Source organism: Hyperolius riggenbachi, chromosome 9 (genome assembly GCF_040937935.1).
Source record: "Hyperolius riggenbachi isolate aHypRig1 chromosome 9, aHypRig1.pri, whole genome shotgun sequence".
Taxonomy (NCBI): Eukaryota; Metazoa; Chordata; class Amphibia; order Anura; family Hyperoliidae; genus Hyperolius; species Hyperolius riggenbachi.
In genome coordinates this window covers 121,337,132-121,357,196 of record NC_090654.1, presented here as the reverse complement: position 1 = coordinate 121,357,196, position 20,065 = coordinate 121,337,132, and the positions used below count along the sequence as shown (strand labels likewise).

Here is a 20,065-nt window from a genome sequence, read left to right as displayed (position 1 = left end):
TTGCCCTACAAATAGTTAAACAGTTTGGCCTCAAACTAAATATAAATAAAACGGAAGTCCTTTTTTCAAATATGAACAGAACACAAAGCCAACACTTAGTTAACTCCCTGGGAATAACATTCCAAACGAAATATATAACTTACTTAGGTATCAATATCCCTGCTGAGCCCTCGCAACTGTTCCATATTAACAATGATCAATAAACTAAAACAGGATATGATGTCCTGGAATTGCACTTTAATCTCTTGGATAGGAAGGATACACGCTGTTCGTATAACATTATTACCTAAGATATTATATCTTTTCCGCTCACTCCCAATCCCAGTCACCCAAAACTCCCTCTCTGAGCTGCAGAGGTTAATTTTTAGATTTGTTTGGGCTTATAAACATAGCAGAATCTAAAAAACAACAACAATGTTTTGGAATAGGGACAGAGGAGGTCTAGGCCTCCCAGATCTAAACAACTATTATCGAGCAGCCAGGATAGCTCAATTCGCCCTGATTGTCTCTAAATACAACCCTCCACTTTGGGCCCAGATTGAAAACGACCTACTAGCGCCCCTTAGCCTATCCTCTCTTTTATTATCTACTAATACAAAAATAGCAACTCTTAAGTCAATTTCACAAGTCTCATATCATGCCCTCTCTCTATGGTATAGAATAAGATTTCCCAAGAGACTACAATCCACTCTATCTCCTCTTACCCAGATTTTCAACAATCCTGCTTTCCCCCCTGGGATGGAGCTGAACTCTTTCCAATGGTGGAAATGCAGTGATCTTAGGCCTCGTTCAGACTATACGCGCTGCCGTCCGCATTTTGGCAGCGCGTATAGTGTGCGACACGCAAGAACGGTAGAAGGGCATAGACAGCCCTTCTACCGTTCCCATCATATGCGCTGCGTGGCAGCGCGATTGCGCTATCGCGTGCTGCACGCATTTTTGGGAATCGCAGCGCAGATCCCATTCATTGTAATGAATGGGATCTGCAGCGCAGCGCATAGGAGCGCAGATGGCGTGCGATCGGACGCGTTGCGTTCCAATCGCACAGCCATCTGCACTAAATGATGTGAACGAGGCCTTACTCAATTACGCCAATTTTTAATAAGAGATAATATTCCCACTTGGGATCAATTTAAAAATACTCTTTCCTCCAACTGAATTTTATTTCCGCCTTCCATAAGTCTATTCCGAGAGCTGCCGAGGGGCCTGCTGCTGTCACGCACTTTGAAAGGTGGTGTGAACACTCTCCTTTGACAGGGGGTCTTATCTCTCACCTTTACTCTGGGCTGTCCCAACCCCTAGATCCACTTAAACTTAAACCAATGTTACAATGGGAAGCTTACCATCAATAAGGGCAGTAGCTACTATTCCCACATAGAAATAAGCTTAAAAGTACTACACAGAACCCACATCACTCCAACTATGCTACATGGAATTGACAGCAGCAGGCCCAAATCTTGCTTTAGAAATTGCGGTAGAGATGGTAATCATGCACATATTTGATGGTTTTGTCCGAAAGTCAAAGCCTATTGGTCCTCAATCTCATCTCTTATAAGCTCTGTATTGGAAAGAGACCTTTCACCAGACCCATTCATGTTATTGTTAGGCGACACACCTAAAGAGTGGAAATACCCATTACACCGCCTAGCTCAACACATTGCTAAGGCTGCCAAGCTTCACATAGCTAGAATGTGGCAAAAACTCACTCTCTCCCTTGACATGACGATACCTATAATTACAGATATCCTAACTTCTGAAAGACTAATTGCAATAGTTAACAATACAATTGATGTATTCACTAAAACTTGGCAGCCTTGGCTGGATTATACTGACAATCCTGGTCTCCGGTCATTGATTCTGTCTCCCTGACCTCTTGTCATATAAGTAGACATGTTAACAAATAAGACTTCTTTTTGGTGCTCTATATATGCCTCCTGTGCCAAGTACGCTGTTTATGCTTTTGTATCCATGTGTGGAATGATATGTTTTATGTTAAAATTTTCTATGTTGAAATTTCCTGTTTTCTCTCCAAGTTGGGGATTGTTTGATTAGCTGTTATTGTAATAATGAGCATATTGTTCAATAAAATCCTTTTGAAACTAAATAATAAGCTTCATACCTCTGGGGGGCCACTGAAGGAATAAGAGTAGAGGATGGGCTGCACCATTATAAGAGACTGCGTCAGGTCTTGTCGCATGAAGTGATGTCTGTAATATGAACTCTCGTCAGGACTGTTGTTAAACACTTGCAAAAATGGTGATCTTCTGAGATGGAACATAAACTGCAAGATAAATGAAAATTAACAAGATAGTTAAACACTAAATGATACTTGCACTTGAATGCTTTCTCCATAGTAATAAACTGAAGTTACTGCATTAATATTCCCAATGATTTATTATGAATGGGTCTTGCATCTTCTTTTCCATTATAATGTACTTCAGGACTCAACTTGTCAAGAAGTTAATGAAAAGTGAAAACAGATGTTGAGAACTTTAAGTGGACCTGAACTCTTGCACAGGGCAGAAGGCAAACGGAGAAATGTACCCTGTATGTAGAGAGTTTAGCCTGTCTAATTCCCCCTTGTCTGTGACCAAGAACAAATTGTTATTTGATCTCTTCCCAGTGTCAGCTGACTGCCAAGGCAGATGAGCTCATTTGAAAGCACACAATGTTAACAATATGTCTGCTTCCATGAAAGCAGATAGTAGAAACACTGCAGATTTATTGCAGGATTTGTATCAGCTGTAACAAAGAAATGTTTTTCTTATGGTTATTTTGCTGTTGCGTATCTTTTAGAGCAGAGAGGACGTTCTGAGTTCAGATCCGCTTTAACTACAGTAAAAAAAAACCTCACTCTTTCTGTTTAATTAATCCATAACAATAACAAAGCCTGAGTAGTTGCAGACTGCGTCTCATTCATCTCTTCCACTTTGTCATTTTTATTATTTTATTAATTTTTATAAGAAAAGGGGCGAAATTTGGTGCACTTTGTAGCACCTGCACAAGAATGAAATTTTGGTTCGGTAAAATCTTACCTCACCGATTTGATGTTCCACTGCCGTTTGCCCTTTGCTTAGCTGAACACAGCAGACTAGGGGAAATGACCCACAAAGTTTTTTTGAGCACTGATGTATGCTTGTACCAATTTTTAAGCAAATTGTATTTTCAAACAGTAACTCTGGCCTCCTAGAAATTCCCCATACACATTCCTCTTACTCTGATCAGGTTGACTTTGAAACTACAAAAATATAAAACTTACATTTACCTTAGAATACCTTTATTATCCTAATGACATCATCATTTTAAACAATACCAGTTGCTTGGCAGTCCTGCTGATGCACTGCCTTGACTACTTTCAGACCTGGAACCCACTAGAGCAGTGATGGCAAACCTTTCAGAGGCCGAGTGCCCAAACTGCAAACCAAAATCGACTTATTTATCACCGAGTGCCAACATGGCAATTTATATTGAATACTGGCTGCCCGGCCCTATGTGATTCCCGGCCGGGCTGGGAGCAAAGTCAGGAGCGCCTCTAGCCATTTTGTTACTCCAGACGAGAGAACCTGCACCCAAAATCCCATGTCATAGGTATTTGGACACGTGGTGTTCCATATACTACCCCGAAGGGTTGGACTACAACTGCGAGAACTTGTTGGAGGCGCCCAGAATATAACCATCTTAAATCATAAGGTATAGGAGTAATTGGATCTTACCTCCATAAATGGACAAATCACATGGGTAAAATTGGGTTTAATGATGCATTAAAGGGAATGTCCAAGCAAAATAAAAAATGAGTTTCACTTACCTGGGGCTTCTACCAGCCCCATGCAGCCATTCTGTGCCCTCGTAGTTACTCACTGCTGCTCCGGTCCCCTGCTGGCAGCTTGCCGACCTCGGAGGTCGGCGGGACGCTTTGCGTACATTTTTACGCATTCCCGCTAGTGCAGGAACATTAACACATACATTTTTACGCATTACTGATTCAATGCGTAAAAATGTACGCATTGAACCAGTAACGCGTAAAAATGTATGTGTTAATGTTTCTGCACTAGCGGGAATGCGTAAAAATGTACGCAATGCGTCCCGCCGACCTCCGAGGTCGGCAAGCTGCCAGCGGGGGACTGGAGCAGCAGTGAGTGACTACGAGGGCACAGGATGGCTGCATGGGGCTGGTAGAAGCCCCAGGTAAGTGAAACTCATTTTTTTATTTTGCTTAGACATTCCCTTTAAAAAGACAACACGCTTCACGCGTACCAGCCCGCCTCCTCAGGCCAATAACAAAGTGCCAAAGTCTGTAGTAGTCACAGCTGTGGGCACCTCAAAAGACTCACTTTGGCTACCTTCATACTGACACGTTGCGTCAGACAATACCACACTAAATGCAATACAATTATATTGTGACTAGACCTAACGGGCACTAGGCCTCCCTCACAGCCGCCCTCCCGCCCGTCATCACTGACACCGCATGTCAGCACACATGTGCGCACACACCCCCTGGCCCTGTCCTCCTGTGCCAACTGCCAACTTCGACAAAAGCATGGACACAGGACAACGACGCAGAGACACAGGAGTTTTATTAGGTAGGATGGTACGCCCGCATCGCTGCATTATCAGTGCGGTGCAATGGAATCCATTGGAATAATGTAAGGCATGCTGTGTGGTAACAGATAACGTGTGCATATACAGTCACAGTGAAGCATACTTTTTATATAATGTATGCTTCACTGGATGCATTGCAATGTATGCATACTGCACAATACGACTTTTTATAGGATATATAACGTCCCAGTGTAAAATTAGCATTACGTGTAAGAAAGTGACACTCATCACTTTAAAGTAGACCAGAACTCTTGCACATCACACAATGAAACGTTTTTATTCCACTTACACAGTTGCTTTAGAAATCCTCTGTGTTCTGGGTTTTGTTTAGCCAGATCAAACTGTCGAATTAGTTATTTTGAGCAACTGTGAATAGACTGCAAGAAAGTTCTGCCTAGAAAGCTCTCCATACAGTAAACACTGAGGTTTAACCCTTTTAGTGCTTCCTGCAAATGTGAAACCATGTACAACTTCAGGTCTTTCTAGGATTTCCATAAATTGTAATGAAGATATTATTTTTCCATAAAGGTTATAATGCTGTGGCTGATCTTTTAGAGCAGATAGGAAGTTCTGAGTTTAGTTCCACTTTAATTACACACCCTTTCTTGTGGAGTTATGTGATACAAGGAAGCAACAAGGAATGCAGAGTGAGATATTACCTATCCGTTTAGTCCAGTATATCAGTCTCATAGCCTCTTCTCTGCAGCTAGTAACCATATACAGAGTGACTATAATCTTTTATGAAACAAGCTGAAGTAATCCTAGTGCAAACATCCCTATGACAGCGCCACATAAACTGATGAAATCCACATGGCCGTCTACCGTCGTTTTCTGCAAATACGTGCACATCCTCAGAACAGTTTCTACTTCTGTGTTTTTGGTGGAGCGTGTGAAAGTGACACTGAGCTTACCTGAGGGTACAGAGAAAATGTTTCTGAGAAGCGGAAAGAGTTGGGATCATCCTTGTGATATTCTCCAAACTTCTGACACTTAAGAAAAAAATAAAACAAAGCAAAACATAAAATGCATTTTTAAGAGAACAACTAAATCCTGTAAATAAAAATCACCTTTCAATTATCAACAACAATCCCTAGATGACTGGCAAAGATGAATATGACAATACTACAAACTACAAAAACTGATTAAGAGTTATTTTACAATCATGACAGTTATGCATTTATATATCACTAACATTTCCCACAATGCTTTACTGAGTTCAATGACCAATTTATGACACTTATTGTCCCTTGGACGGCTTTTGCATTCTAATGTCTCTATCACTGTCTAGTCACATTCTAGAGCCATTTTTTCTTTGAAAGCTAATTAAAAACGAAAATTTGAAGCTATCTGGCAACCCTACTTTCTCAACTATTCCCACTGGATCCCACAATACATCACAGAAGTTTAGCTCCTCACGACAGATGGCAGGTCAGCCGTGTCCTCTTCTCTCTTCCTTCTCGCCCTTCCTTCTGTCTTTCTTCCCTATCATTTCTAATCTTCATTTCCTCTCCCTTTTCACTACTTAACTCACCTCTACCCCCCACCCGCCTTTCTACCTGCTTTAAATTCTTCCTCTCCCCCTGCCCTTGTTTGTCTTTGCTCATACAACCTGTTGTCCTTTAGCTGCTGATCCGTCACCTCTGCAGACGGTTCCCTGGTGAAATGTGTCTTCTAGCAAAAAGTTTGGACAAAGTAGGATGCTGGTACCTGTTGCCTCGTGCTGCCAGCATCCAATTGATGTTTATGTGCGACTCAGTCGCCTCGGCGACCACTTTAGCTTCCAGGCTGTACCCTTCCCTACGTTACCCCCCAGAAGATTTGGTTTACTCTGTTCTGAATAGTAAGAATATATGTATTAACATGTATTTGGATATGATGAGAATCCTCTGTACTATGCCTTCCTTGTTTTCTTATGGAAAAACAATAAAAACTTTTTGAAAGAAAAAAAAAACGAAACAGGAAATCAGAGCGCCAGAGGTGCCGCAGAAGTTTAGGAACCCCAAAGACACCTATGTTAATACGGGCTATAAACAGAAATGAAGGTGCTGGAGACCCATTAGCTATAGGTAGGGCATTTATTTAAGTATTTATATAGCACCGACATATTACGCAGCGCTGTAGAGATTATATTATCTTGTCACTAACTGTCCCTCAGAGGGGCTCATGTGTGAGAATAGGTTTAGCGCTGTAGCGATTATATTATCTTGTTATTAACGGTCCCTCAGAGGGGCTCATGTGTGAAAATAGGTTTAGATGTAGCGATAGTAATATATATGTAAAATTAACCACGGTCTAATTATAGAATATCTGCAATTTTACTGTTATTCTACTAGCGGCTACGTCTGCCACCCAAATTTCCACGGCACCCATTTTGCATGTACTTCATTAAAATACCAATATGTTCTTGGGATGTGGGTGGAGACAAGAGTGCCTGCAAGAAAACCAAGTAAATACAGGAAAAATGGGAAAGCCATGAAGATAATTTCTTGGTTTGAATTTGAACATAGAACCAATTGTGTAATGCTATTCAGTGACCTTAAACTGGCCTACCTAATATAAGTTAGAGCCGAGGTGCCCAAACTTTTTCAGCTTGTGAGCTACTTCGAAAATTGCAAATTGAAAATGATCTACCAGCTAGAATCCACCTTAAAGGGAACCTTAACTGTGGGGGGAAAAAAAATTCACTTACCTGGGGGCTTTCCCAAGCCTCCTGCAGCCGTCCTGTGCCCGCTCCGGTCCATCGGTGCCCTCTGGTCTCCCTCCGCGGCTAAGTTTCGTTTTCGACCGACTGCCAGTCGTCCTCGGGCAAAGCGTCCTCTTCTTCCGCAATCCCCATTGTAAAGACCCGTAAAGCGTGTCCGCATGATGCAAGACGGAGGGAGAGGGCCCCGAGCGCTACTCCGCTGCCGCGTATTAGGTGGAGAGGGCCCCGAGCGCCACACCGCTGCTGCGCACCAGGTGGAGAGGGCCCCTGAGCGCAATACCGCTGACGCGCACCGAGAGCCACCCGCGGGGAGAAGCCCCGGACCACTCTGCTCTCACCCACCGCACCTCGGAGGAGGCAGGCCCAGCCGTCCACTGCCCACATCTGACCCTGATCCCTGCGGCTGGTGGCCGAGACGTCGGAGGCGGGCACCGGCAGCATCCAGCCCACTGAGGCCCCCACCCAAGGCAGCTGCTGCCCACGGACACTGCACAAGCAGCTGGGAGAGATCTGCTGTCGGCAGATCAGGACACCTCCATCTCTGCCCCGCCGGTGCCCCCCCCCCCCCCACGTGGTGAGGCGGACAGACGAAAGAGTGCCCCCCGCACTGCTGACCCCACCAGCCACCTCCACCATCCTGCCCACCACACAGAGCCCACCCTGCTCACCTGAAGCAGGGATCCAGCATGGAGCTCACCCTGCCCTCCCTGGAGGGGTACAACACTGGCTGGTAAGAGCTGCTGACCTGCGTGCTGTCTGCTCACACACATGTATTGAACTGCATCTGCTGCCACTACTGCTTTTAATGCTCACTATAGACTGATGCTGACTGTTACATGATCTGCACTCTTGCTGGCTGTATTGCACTGCTTGATTGCACCGCTCATGGGATGGACTGTATTGCACCGCTCATGGGGGGTACCGTATTGCACTGCTCATGGGATGGACTGTATCGCACTGCCCATGCGTTAGGCCGTAATGCACTGCTGTACCGCACTGCTCATGAGATGGACTGTATTGCACTGCTCATAAGACGGACTGTATTGCACTGCTCATGCCAGAGGCAGAATTGCACTGCTCATGTGATGGACTGCATCGCACCGTACTGCACTGATCGCAAGTTGGACTGTATTGCACTGCTCATGTGATTGTCTGTACTGCACTGCTGTACCGCACTGCTCATGGGATGGACTGTATCGCACTGTTCGGGTGGTGAACCGGTACTGCACTGCTCATACGATGGCCTGTATCGCACTGTTCTTGTGAGGGACTGTATTGAACTGCTCATGTGATAGACTGTACTGCGCACGTGATAAACTGTCTTCAACTGCACGAGTCTGCTTTTAACTTGGACCTGGGCTGTCTCTGTGGCGGGCGACGCCTTGGCAATGCCAGGCTCCTTTACCCCCCCGTAGGCACCCCACTCCCGCCATCGGCCACGCCCCCGCACCACCACGCGTACCACGTACTCCAGGGAGCAACTTCTGCGGTGGGAACATCGTGGCCCACCACTCCCTGAGGCCAATCTTCTGCCAAAACGGGTCCAGAACTACATACAGCAAGTCTTGGACTCCGCTCCCTGGCCCAGTGCAAGCTGGCGGCGAAGGGGCTGTCGAGCTGGGGCCTGCGTGAGACTCAGGAAGAGGGGCTTGAGGTCAGCCATCCTCTCGGTACTCCTGGCAAATGTCCGCTCTCTCCCTAACAAACTGGACGAACTGCGTCTCCTCTGCGGCAGGTGGGAGCTCGGGAGGAACACCCCAGTACTCTGCTTCACGGAGACTTGGCTACATGAGAACATCCCGGAGAACGCCCTACACCTCCCAGGCTTCAGCCTCATACGGGCGGACCGGGACCCTTCCCTCTCTGGGAAGAAGAGAGGAGGTGGCATCTGCTTCTACGTCAGCTCCTCTTGGTGTCCAACCCCACCAGTACTTGACAGGAAGTGCTCCCCAGACCTAGAACTTCTACTCGTGAATTGCAGGCCAGCATACTCACCACGGGAGTTCTCCTCCTATGTCCTTGTCGGAGTGTATATTCCCCCTGATGCTGACGCCAAATCTGCCTTGAATTCCCTCAGTGACAGCATCTCGCAGTGGGAAATATCCCTCCCAGACTCGCTGTTCATAGTCATGGGAGACTTCGACAGGGCAAACCTTCGACAAGAGCTGCTACGCTACCACTAGCATGTTGCCTGCCCTACCAGAGGCCCGAACACCCTCGATTACTGTTACACGCCATTGAAGAATGCCTACAACGCTATCCCTGGGGCGGCACTTGGCTCCTCCGACCACTGCCTTGTTCATCTCATCCCTACCTACAGAAGGCTCCTGGAATCAGCAAAACCGGCCGTGAAGTCCTCCAAGGTGTGGTCTAATGAGGCCAAGCTTCACCTTCAAGCCTGCTTTGATTGCACGGACTGGGAATCCCTGGTAGCTCCAGACCTGGACGAGTGGGCGGACAATGTCACCTCTTACATCAGCTTCTGCGAGGTCTCCTGCGTCCCAACCAAATCGTTCAAGGTCTACCTGAATAACAAACCGTGGTTCTCCAACAAGCTACGGCTACTGCGGAAACGTAAGGAGGAGGCTCACAAGGCGGGAAACCAGGAGGAATTCAGGAAGGCGAGGAACGCTCTGAAGCGAGAGCTGAGAGTCGCAAAGAAGGAGTTTGCTGAGAGGATGAAGCAGAACCTGCGCTCGAACAACTCACAAGCCGTATGGCAAGGGCTTAAGGCTGCCACCAACTACAAGCCTCCCCCGCAACATGCAACACCCAGCCTCGAATTAGCTGAAGAACTAAGCAAATTCTACCGTAGGTTTGAAAGGCAGACTGAGCCAGGGGGGCACCCACCACCTCCTCCCCCCCCCAGCCCCCGCGCACAGCGACCCAAGTGTGGACTCACTCTCTCTGGAAGTGAGGGAGGCAGACGTTCGGCATCTCCTGTCCACGCTAAATGCCAGGAAAGCCTCGGGACCTGACGGCGTGTCCCCAGCCTGCCTCAAAACCTGTTCGGAACAACTTGCCCCATCCTATCTGCCATCTTTAGCAGGTCTCTGACAGAGGGCAGCGTCCCGGCCTGCTTCAAGAGGTCCACCATCATTCCAGTTCCTAAGAAACAGGGCATCTCCGACCTCAACAACTACAGGCCTGTAGCCCTGACTTCCGTCATCATGAAGTCCCTAGAGAGAGTGGTCTTATCCACCCTCAAGCTATCCACCTTGCCCCTACTATACCCACTCCAGTTCGCCTACAGGGCAAATAGGTCCACTGATGATGCTCTAAACATCTGTTTGGAATACATCTACAACCATCTAGACAGGAGGGATGCTTATGCCAGAGTACTGCTACTAGACTTCAGCTCGGCTTTTAACACTATATGCCCACGCACCCTCCAGAATGTCCTGACCACACTGGGGGTCCACTCCACTCTACGGCTATGGATCACCGACTTTCTCTCCAACAGATCCCAAGTTGTCAAGCTGGGGGACATCCACTCACGGGTAGAGTTTACAAACACAGGGGCACCCCAGGGCTGCGTCTTGCCCCCGCCGCTCTTCTCCCTTTACACAAATGACTGCAGATCCACGGCAGACTCTGTCAAAGTCATAAAATTTGCGGATGACACAACCATTGTTGGCCTCGTCACCAATGACAACATCCGGGAGTACCAGCAGCAGGTGGAAAGACTATGCCACTGGTGTAAAGAGAACAGCCTGGTGCTCAACACGGCCAAAACCGTCGAACTTATAATTGACTTTAGGAAGTCAGCACCTACCCCACCTCCCATTTACATCGATGGCACAGAGGTGACCAGAGTGCCCAGCGCTCGCCTGCTGGGCACCACCATCTCCAGCGATCTTAGTTGGAGAGCCAATATCACGTCAACCCAACGGAAAGCCCAGCAAAGACTCTTCTTCCTCCCAACTGCGGAAGTTCGGCATGGCTCAGGAGATTCTAACATGCTTTTACACTGCCACCATTGAATCGATCCTCTGCTCCGCCATCTTGGTCTGGTATGTGGGAGCCACCGCCAGTGACAGGCACAAATTACAGAGGATCATTAGGTCGGCGGAGAGGATCATTGGGTGAACTCTGCCCCCACTTGACCACCTGTATAACACAAGACTGCAAGCCAGGGCACTGAGGATTGCAAGTGACCTCTCTCACCCAGGCCACTGTTTTTTCACCCCACTTCCACTGGGTCGGAGACTTCGGGCCATCCCCACCAAGACCAGCAGACACAAGAACTCTTTCTTTCCGATGGCCGTTAGCCTCCTGAACTCCCTTAACATCCTACCACCCACCATCAGCGCCCTACCACCTGCATAGGAGTGGCGGACTTCGGATGTGTATATCTAATTGTGATTGTATATTCGTGTATGCTTATACTTGAGTTTGAGATACTACTGTCATTCTAATGTTTTCCTGCCTTTCTTTCTATGTATTGCTCCATTGTGCCAAACCCAATTCCGGGCCTGACCCAGTCATGCTTGGCGAAATAAAATTGATTCTGATTCTGATTCTTCTTTGCCCGAGGACGACTGGCAGTCGGCCGAAAACGAAACTTAGCCGCGGAGGGAGACCGGAGGGCACCGAAGGACCGGCACGGGCACAGGACGGCTGCAGGAGGCTTGGGAAAGCCCCCAGGTAAGTTAATTTTTTTCCCCTCACAGTTAAGGTTCCCTTTAAGATGCAAGCCACAACTACAGCACATGCACAGCGGCAGTCCATCAATGATTACCATGAACCGCCAGGCAATAAGATACATATCATAGAGACCTCTTCAGTAAGCCAAACAGAACAGTGCTTGCCCAAAACTGTCACAATATCATGCTTAGTGTATAGAAAAATAGTGATTAGCAGCAGCACATAATACTTATGTCTGGCTCCCGACCTGCAACATCATAATCCTCTACACTTCTGTACAAAACTCCAGGACATCATTTCACACTAATTTCATCCAAGTCAAAGAGACAGAGTATGACGCGTATACATACCTCCCAACTTTTTGAGATGAGAGAGAGGGACACTTAACCTTTTGGCAAGCGGGTCGGGACGCGGCAGGAGAGACGTAGTACCTACGCCCCTGCACAGAGTTGTGGCATTTTGCAGGGGCGTAGTTACTCATCCCGGGGAGGGGAAATGGTTAAGAAACACCCCTGCCACACCCCTAGTCACGCATACCATAAAGATTTTATAAGAAAAATATGTTGTTTTGTAATTCAAACCACACTGGTCCTTTCTATCCTGGTTCATTTACCTTCATATTAACATTTTAAAATGAGAAATATATCAATTTAAAGGATGGGAATAAAGTTTAGAGTCAAACACATTTTTTAGTAGAGGGACAAATGAGGAGGAAAGAGGGACAGAGGGATAGGGCTCCCAAAGAGGGACTGTCCCTCCAAAAGAGGGACAGTTGGGAGCTATGCGTGTATATCACTTAGGCGGGCAGGGTGTGGGATCTACCCAGAGTCCTTTGTGATCTACCAGTAGATCACGATCTACCAAATAGGCACCCCTGACTTCGAGAATACCTAATCATTAGATATCTGTTAAATATAAATTGACCTAAAACACGAGCACCAATTTTAATTAAACCACAGCATCGACAGTAGGTGTTTCACATGTAAACTGGAAATATTTACAAAACAAATGTCTAATTACACATAATAGTTGCAGAGAACATAGTTTGGAAGCAGAAACATCAGTGGTTATTATAAACCTGGATTAAACGATTCTGAGCTGATCTGCCATGTTAAGGTACAGATAAATAAAAATTGCATCTGAACCTAGCCAAGGGCAGGAATGTCTAAAGACTTCACACATCTATTCGGCAACACCTTGCAAATACTTTATCACTGAATGTGATTTATCTAGCCAATCATTACTGCTGTCCCAGAATGCAGACTAGTTGTGTGAAACAGGGCCCTAAGGAGGGGAATACACTTGCAGGGGCGTTTTTCCCCAGGATTCCAAGGTTTCCATCATGGTGCATTTGCATTTGCGGTCAAGTTTCCCAAACGTAATTTTCACGTTTGTTCCGCGATTTTTTAGATGCGGTGGAATACATTGTTATTACAAATGCACATGTTGTGTGGAAAAAAAAAAAAGCAGAAAGCTATGCAATTTAAAATCGCTGGGAAAATGTGAATGCACACAACTGCTGATGACGTATATTTCCGGAGGGGGGCCATTGACTTCAATGACAAGTGCAGCTGATTGATTCCAGCAAGTGTGTTCCCTCCCTAAGCGATCTGGAAAAACTTGGGTATTACTACGAGAAAAAAAAGGGATGTGTTTTAAACTAAGAGATCAAAAAAGACCCTCTTGTACTGCGTGCTAGTAGTAAACATGATTTCTCCCATGCTGCATGAGATATTTTCTCTACACCACGCTGACAAGGTGAGATGATTTTATTTCCTCTCTTCTGCTTATCTCTTTTTATTTTCCTTATAACACAATGTTTTTCTTTGTTTTGTTAAAAAATCCTCTTCCTACAGCTCCTCTTTGAAGAATACCTTAGTCCTTTTTAATTAAAAAATGGGGGGATGGGGGGGGGGGGAGCAGGCAAGTGTAGGATGCTCAAATCATGCCCACCCCTCTCACCGTTCTCCTCCATCCCCCTCTGTCAAGGCCTAACGTTCACTGGAACCTTTCGGGTCGGTGCTTCCTGGAGTTTTGCGTCCTTGATCGTGTGCTCACGCTCGAGTGCGCTCTGCGCATGCGCACTACGTCACAACTACGTTGTGCGCATGCAGAGCAATCCCAGCTGCCGGCGCATGATCAAGGATGTTAAATTACGAGGCAGAAGGTGTGTATGGTATTAAAAGCATTTTTGTAAAAATGATAAGACAGCATTAAAGTATATTATAATGAAGTTGAAGGCCACTTCCGATGGTTATTCTATCTGGAACATAAAATGTGTCCAGTGAAAACTATCTTATTTTATGTGGGATACACAATGTATTGGGTTACTGTAAATGAGAATCTCCACAGGGAATTCATCATTTTCTGTACTGACTTAATAAAAGTGAGTATAGACTGGATGCAGTGGATTATTAATTGTCGTTGGATGCTGTGATTTATGGACCTCTATCCACCAATCTCTGCTTATAGAGATTAATGACTACTAACAACAATGCTACAAACTCTTCAAAATGTGGACATCTTACCAATCGTATGAGCTGCCGATCGAGCCATCTCAGGACATCTGGACCCTCCTCAGTCTCTGCTCTGTATACAGCCAGTCTGGCCATGAGGATAGCTGCAGCCTCCTGATCAAAAGATGCTGCAATGCTCTGGATCTGAGTCTGAGCATCGGCCCAACTGAAAGTACAAATCATATACGGTAAATGTTAACAGCTAACACTAATCTTGCAAATAAACTATAGCTAGCCATACACTTATCGATTGCTACCTTATGTGGCAAAAAATCGATCTCCCTCCAATCAAATAAAATGAAATACATTCCAGCAGAAAATCAATTGAAAATCAATGGTACCGCAGCCTTGCACTGTTTGAAGCATCACTGATTGACAACCTCTCTGGACCCTATCACTGTAACTTTTCAGTCTGATCAATAGTTTCAATTGTATGTCAGAATCGATCAAAAATCTATTGATTAGATATGATGGGTCACAAGATTTCTGTCCAATTCAATCAGAGTGATATAATCTCTTGGGAACAGAGCAGAAAAAAAACAATAATAAAATGCCTTCTTGGAAAATCAAGTCAAGTGAGGATCCAAAATTGTGATAATACAGCACAGTTCTAAAATATACGAAAAAATAACCACTTTCTAAAAAGAGAACACCCACTGGCGTAACAATAGGGGATGCGACCCCTGCCGTAGGGCCCCGCTCGGGGACTTTTTGGGGGCAAGAGGGGTCGCAGCATAAGAGGAGAGTGTGGCTGCAGATCGGTGGGGAGGGGGGAAATTCCCCCCCCCTCCCTCACCTCGGGCTCCCCTCTCAGCGCTCCCCTCCTGCAAGCAATCATTGGTGGTGCTCGTGGCAGCCGCGGCGGCGGCAGGCAAGCTGAGCACATACCTCCTTCTGGCCGGTCTCCGATCACTAAGTGCTTTATGGAACTTCCTGTGAGCGGAGACCTCCGCTTGCCCGGTAGCAGTATTTGACTAAATTAGTCAAATACTGCTTTACCCGGCCAAAGGGAGGCTTCAGAAGTCTTCAGGGAGCCCGAGTGCTTCTGAAAAAGGGCGGCCCAGTACTGCACCTGTGCACGCACGCTCACGCCTGTGCAGTATGGAGCCGCACGTCTTCGGGAGGACACGACTCCCGAAGACTTCCAAATACCCTTTCGGTGGGGGATTGAAATGGGGGGGGGGGGGAACCAGTACAGGATAGAGAGCACCGAGAGAGGATACGGAAGGCTCTATACAACCCAGAGTCTTCCCTCTCCTTAGGTAAGTATTTGCTTCATTTTTTTTAAAAAATGCGGTTCCCATTCACTTTAAAGGTGTGCAGGGAGAAGGGTAAATACTTCAGTGACCCCATTCCCCAGGTAGCAGACACCCCAGGTGAAAGCATGATCCCTGTGAATGTGTTAGGAGCCCATGCAGACAGAACACGGGAAGTCCTAGGAGTGTACAGCCAGTTAGAACAGGAAGAGACAGATTCCCTGTTAGGCTTGATAGCTCCCACACTAGAAGTGGCGGATGATGTGAACGTCACTCCCCACCTCTCTTACTCCCAGAAGGCCTCGCTGGAGCGCACTGCGCACCCACAGCGAAACCTTCGCCAGGACCCTGGGCAGACCAATACAGCAGTTCACAGAGGGGACACGGGGATCCACAAGCCCTTACGGCAGATCCCCTATCTCACCGCTCCTGCGGTGCAAGCAGCAGAGAAAAGGAAGTTTGAGGAGATGTTACAGATAGCGGTCTTCCAAAAATCCTCTAGCCCACAGGCCGCCAGGTTCTGTGAGGACTATAGGAGGCCGGACGACATCACCATAACCGTTGCGTATTCCATGCCTCAAATCGGTGATCTGTTGGATTGGCTGGCGTCTGCCAACTATCTAACAATCATGGATCTGAGTCATGGATACTGGCAGATTCCAAGCATGTCTGAAGCGCGCAAGGAATCCGCGTTCATCATGCCCTTTGGCCCACATGCATTAATGCAGATGCTTTTTGGTGCGATGAATGCCCCAGCCACCTTTCAACAAGCCTGGAGTGACCTGTTGGAAGGCCAGCGCGGTTGTGCAGACGCTTAGCCGGATGACATCACTGTGTTCCGCCCAACATGGGAGCAACACCGCAATCCCGCATCCATGGTACTAGGACAGCTGTCAGCTGCAAAACTGACTGTTGGAACAGACACAGATCAGATTGCCATGACTGAGGTGAGAGGTTGGACAGATGCTGCAGTCAGGAGTCACCCCGTCTCCCGGAGTAAACCCCGGATCAGATAGTCTTTCTCACGGTGGCGAACCCTACAACACCAAAGGAGTAAGTTGCTCAGTTCAAGGCATTGTGGGAATGCCTAGCCCCACCGCAACGAGTTCGGGGGGAGGTGTCACGATTCCGCGAACGCCATTGCGGCAAGCGCATGTAAAGGTGCTCAAACTATGAGCTGGAGAGCCCCTTTAAATGCATTAGCCTGCTTTTAGAAAATGAGTGTTCTTCCAGCTCACCAGCTCTGCAATGGGGAATGTGAGTGCTTGTTTACACTTCCTGAAGATCCCCAATAAAACCCCAAAAAAACAGGCATTCACATAGCTCACAGATTTACTACAAGGAACTGCTGATAAGAAGCAGGATACAGGAACGCATCGTAAAATCATTAGGTGACATTCCTGCCTGTCCGGAGAATACCCAGAGACATGTCCCTGGCTTAAAGAGTTTTTGATATCTCACTTCATATTAGTCCATAATTCGATGGATATTGCGTAACCGTTTGGGCCCAGCGGTCCACAACTCACAGTGCGCCAGGCGACCAGCGCAGCCCACCTTCTGAGAGGTTAATTGATCTCCTAGTCATCTCCCAGCCTGAGGTATTGATTACATAGGCAAGGAAGGTGGCACTCCAAGCGAGTTTGATATCGATTGGTTCAGCGCATGCTGACGGAATGTAAAATGTTGGGTTTTATATGATATGTCAGATATCCGCTGAGTTATGGCATACTTGGAGAAACTGCCAATTCTGTCCCTCAGACAATAGGGGCGGACTTCAGCAGCCTGAGGTCAGATTGTTAAGGGTGGAAACCTTTCTTGTTACCAGGCACACCCTCTGGCAGAGAAAGAGTTAAAACCGACTGACACTCAGCCTGGAGGGAGAGACCCCAGCCATCCTGTACCATCACGGATTTGGGCTGGATGATAAAAGGATTAATACCTATTCCACAGAACTTTCCAGAATTGGACTATAAATCTTCTGTGGGACTTACTGCAAAGGACACGGTAACTTGACAAACTGCTCAGACTGTAATCAGCTATTATTTTCATATTGAACCCTTTGCTATATTTTGTTCTGCATTATTTCTTTAAATGAACGATTTAAAAATCGTTCGTCTAAGTGCTGTTCTGAAACAAATCTCCGCCAAAAGAATTCACATCTTCAGAGAGACATGTTACCATAACGGTTTTTATATTAAATATTGTTAGTTTTGCTATCTCTAGAAAGGTTGTCTAATTAACCCTACAGGATTTAGCTAGAGTTAGAATTAGCGCATTCGCACGCTTTTATTGCGGATTGGTGGCAGCGACCTGGCCTCTATATGAGAGCACAGATTGTATCGATTGTATATACAATCGAAATTGGACTGTGTGTGGACTCACCAACCAATCCAAAAGGTTACTTTGCCTGCAGTTCTGACTGTGTCCTTCAGGATTCCCTCAGGGTCTGAGGCTTTATGGTAAACTGCAGCAAAGGGAACAGGAATTGGTGGGTGACTGCGCATACGTCACATTGCCAGCAGCGGTGCGACCAATCTTTGGCGTCACTCTGTTCACCCTATTACAAACCATCGGATGTGCTTATTCCCCGAATGGTAACGGTGTCAGATTAGACAAGATTGGCGCGTGTTGTCGCATTATTACCTGACGACCCAGCAACCGCTATTTTAACATCAACTTGCTCACAGTCTTACAGGCCACTGGAGGCGATTAATCCCTGATGGTACTGGAGTAAGTTAGACGGGATTGCGGGGCTGTTCGTCACACTCTCCTCGTATATTGCGACCCCTCCTGCCCCCAAAAAGTCCCTGAGCGGGCCCTAGGGGGAGGGCCCGGATTTTTTTTTGTAGGGGGGCGGCCCGGGGCTTTCTAGGTACGCCCCTGAGAACACCACATCATTTTCTTTACAACAAGTAAATTACATGCAGTCAGGGCCTTCTCAAGACTATTCTGGTCTTAAAACAAAATCGGGTTAATGCCCGAAGCAGCGGTAACAGTGCTGTGTGGAGACAGCGCATGGCAATCCTACCGTTACTATTGCTACCAGTGTACCTCGAGTTTCGCTATTAGTGTGATTTGTGGTGCTTTCGTTAGTAACATATGTTACTGTAGCAACGCCAGGTGTTACCCAGACCAAATTCTGTTGTATGCTCCTTTACTCTATTGCCTGAGGAAGCAGGTTCATGCCTGTGAAACGCATCACAGCCCCCCTTTGGAGTATGCCAATAAAATCTATATAATTTTAAATAGACAGTTTCTGGTGTCTGCTTGTGGGAGGTAAGTCCACCACTGCCTCGCGAGCTTTTTAATCTTTTATCGTTTTGGTTTTATCCTGTTGACGCCTCTGTTTTCTCTACAAATACCTAATATCCACCCTTGGTGGAGGGGAACACCCCTTTTTCCTATGTACAGAGAGCAATTTCTTATTCCTGAGTGGGGACAGGATAATCTCCTCACCTGCCTATACAGTGGTTGCCTTAGCGGTAACCCTGCTTTGTGAGTATATCTTTGGTACTCGTTTCAATTATTCACTTTATACAGTACTTACTACACTATATTGGGCTCTCGGTTTACTTTTTTATATGTTACTGTAGCAATGCTCACGTTACTCAAGAACTGTGGGTTGTCCTAATAGTGTCACTTGCGGAGCCCTGCGTTGTGGTAGTAACGGTAATATTGCCATATGCTGTCTGTGCATAGCAATATTACTGATGCTTTGTGCATCAACTCCAATATGACTTATTACCTCATCTGCATCTTCAGAGTGGTTTATACAATGCTCAGAAAGCATAGAGCTATAAGACTATATACTGTATACTGCTACAATAACACAAACCATTGAAACAACATAAAAGCACAAGATTTAGAATGCTTATAACACATCCTCATCACCCTGAGGTATTTGGATTAAAGAAAAAAATATTACGATAATTCCAGAAGAGAAGCCTGTGACAATGGTATCCAGTTACCCGCTGCCATCTGATGTGCCATAAATGCCTCTACATTACTCCGCAAAGCATTAAAAAGTGTATTTAAAACCAACCACTTACAAAATGTCATCCTTCCACAAGCTATTCTGTTCAGAAGCATTTCCTTTCTAATCCAGTTACCATTCTAGCTTTAACTAAATTTACTTATCACTGGCAATGGCCTGAATGGTGCTCTAATAGAGTCTTTGGTGTACCGCATGACTTTGCAGTGTTTTACAGGCTGATAAACTCTGCTTCACTTCCAGCAGATAATTTAGTCCAGTCAAATGCACAGTGACAGTCAAAGTCAGCTGAAATGAGCAGTTTTACAGTGGTTCTCTGGGCAAAAATGTTATTAAACCGCTAAATATTAGA

At 46.3% G+C, this 20,065-nt stretch overlaps 1 protein-coding gene across 1 annotated transcript in view; it reads right to left on the bottom strand.

The window, feature by feature from the left end:
* SEC23A (SEC23 homolog A, COPII coat complex component) overlaps window positions 1–20,065 on the bottom strand; it is a 223,734-nt gene that overhangs the window by 34,855 nt on the left and 168,814 nt on the right. Inside the window, exons 14-16 of the mRNA XM_068253444.1 lie at window positions 14,479–14,632; window positions 5,511–5,588; window positions 2,120–2,281 (exon numbers count right to left, since the gene is read on the bottom strand). Of these exons, the coding sequence (XP_068109545.1) occupies window positions 2,120–2,281; window positions 5,511–5,588; window positions 14,479–14,632 (394 nt within the window). The remainder of the gene's footprint in view (window positions 1–2,119; window positions 2,282–5,510; window positions 5,589–14,478; window positions 14,633–20,065) is intronic.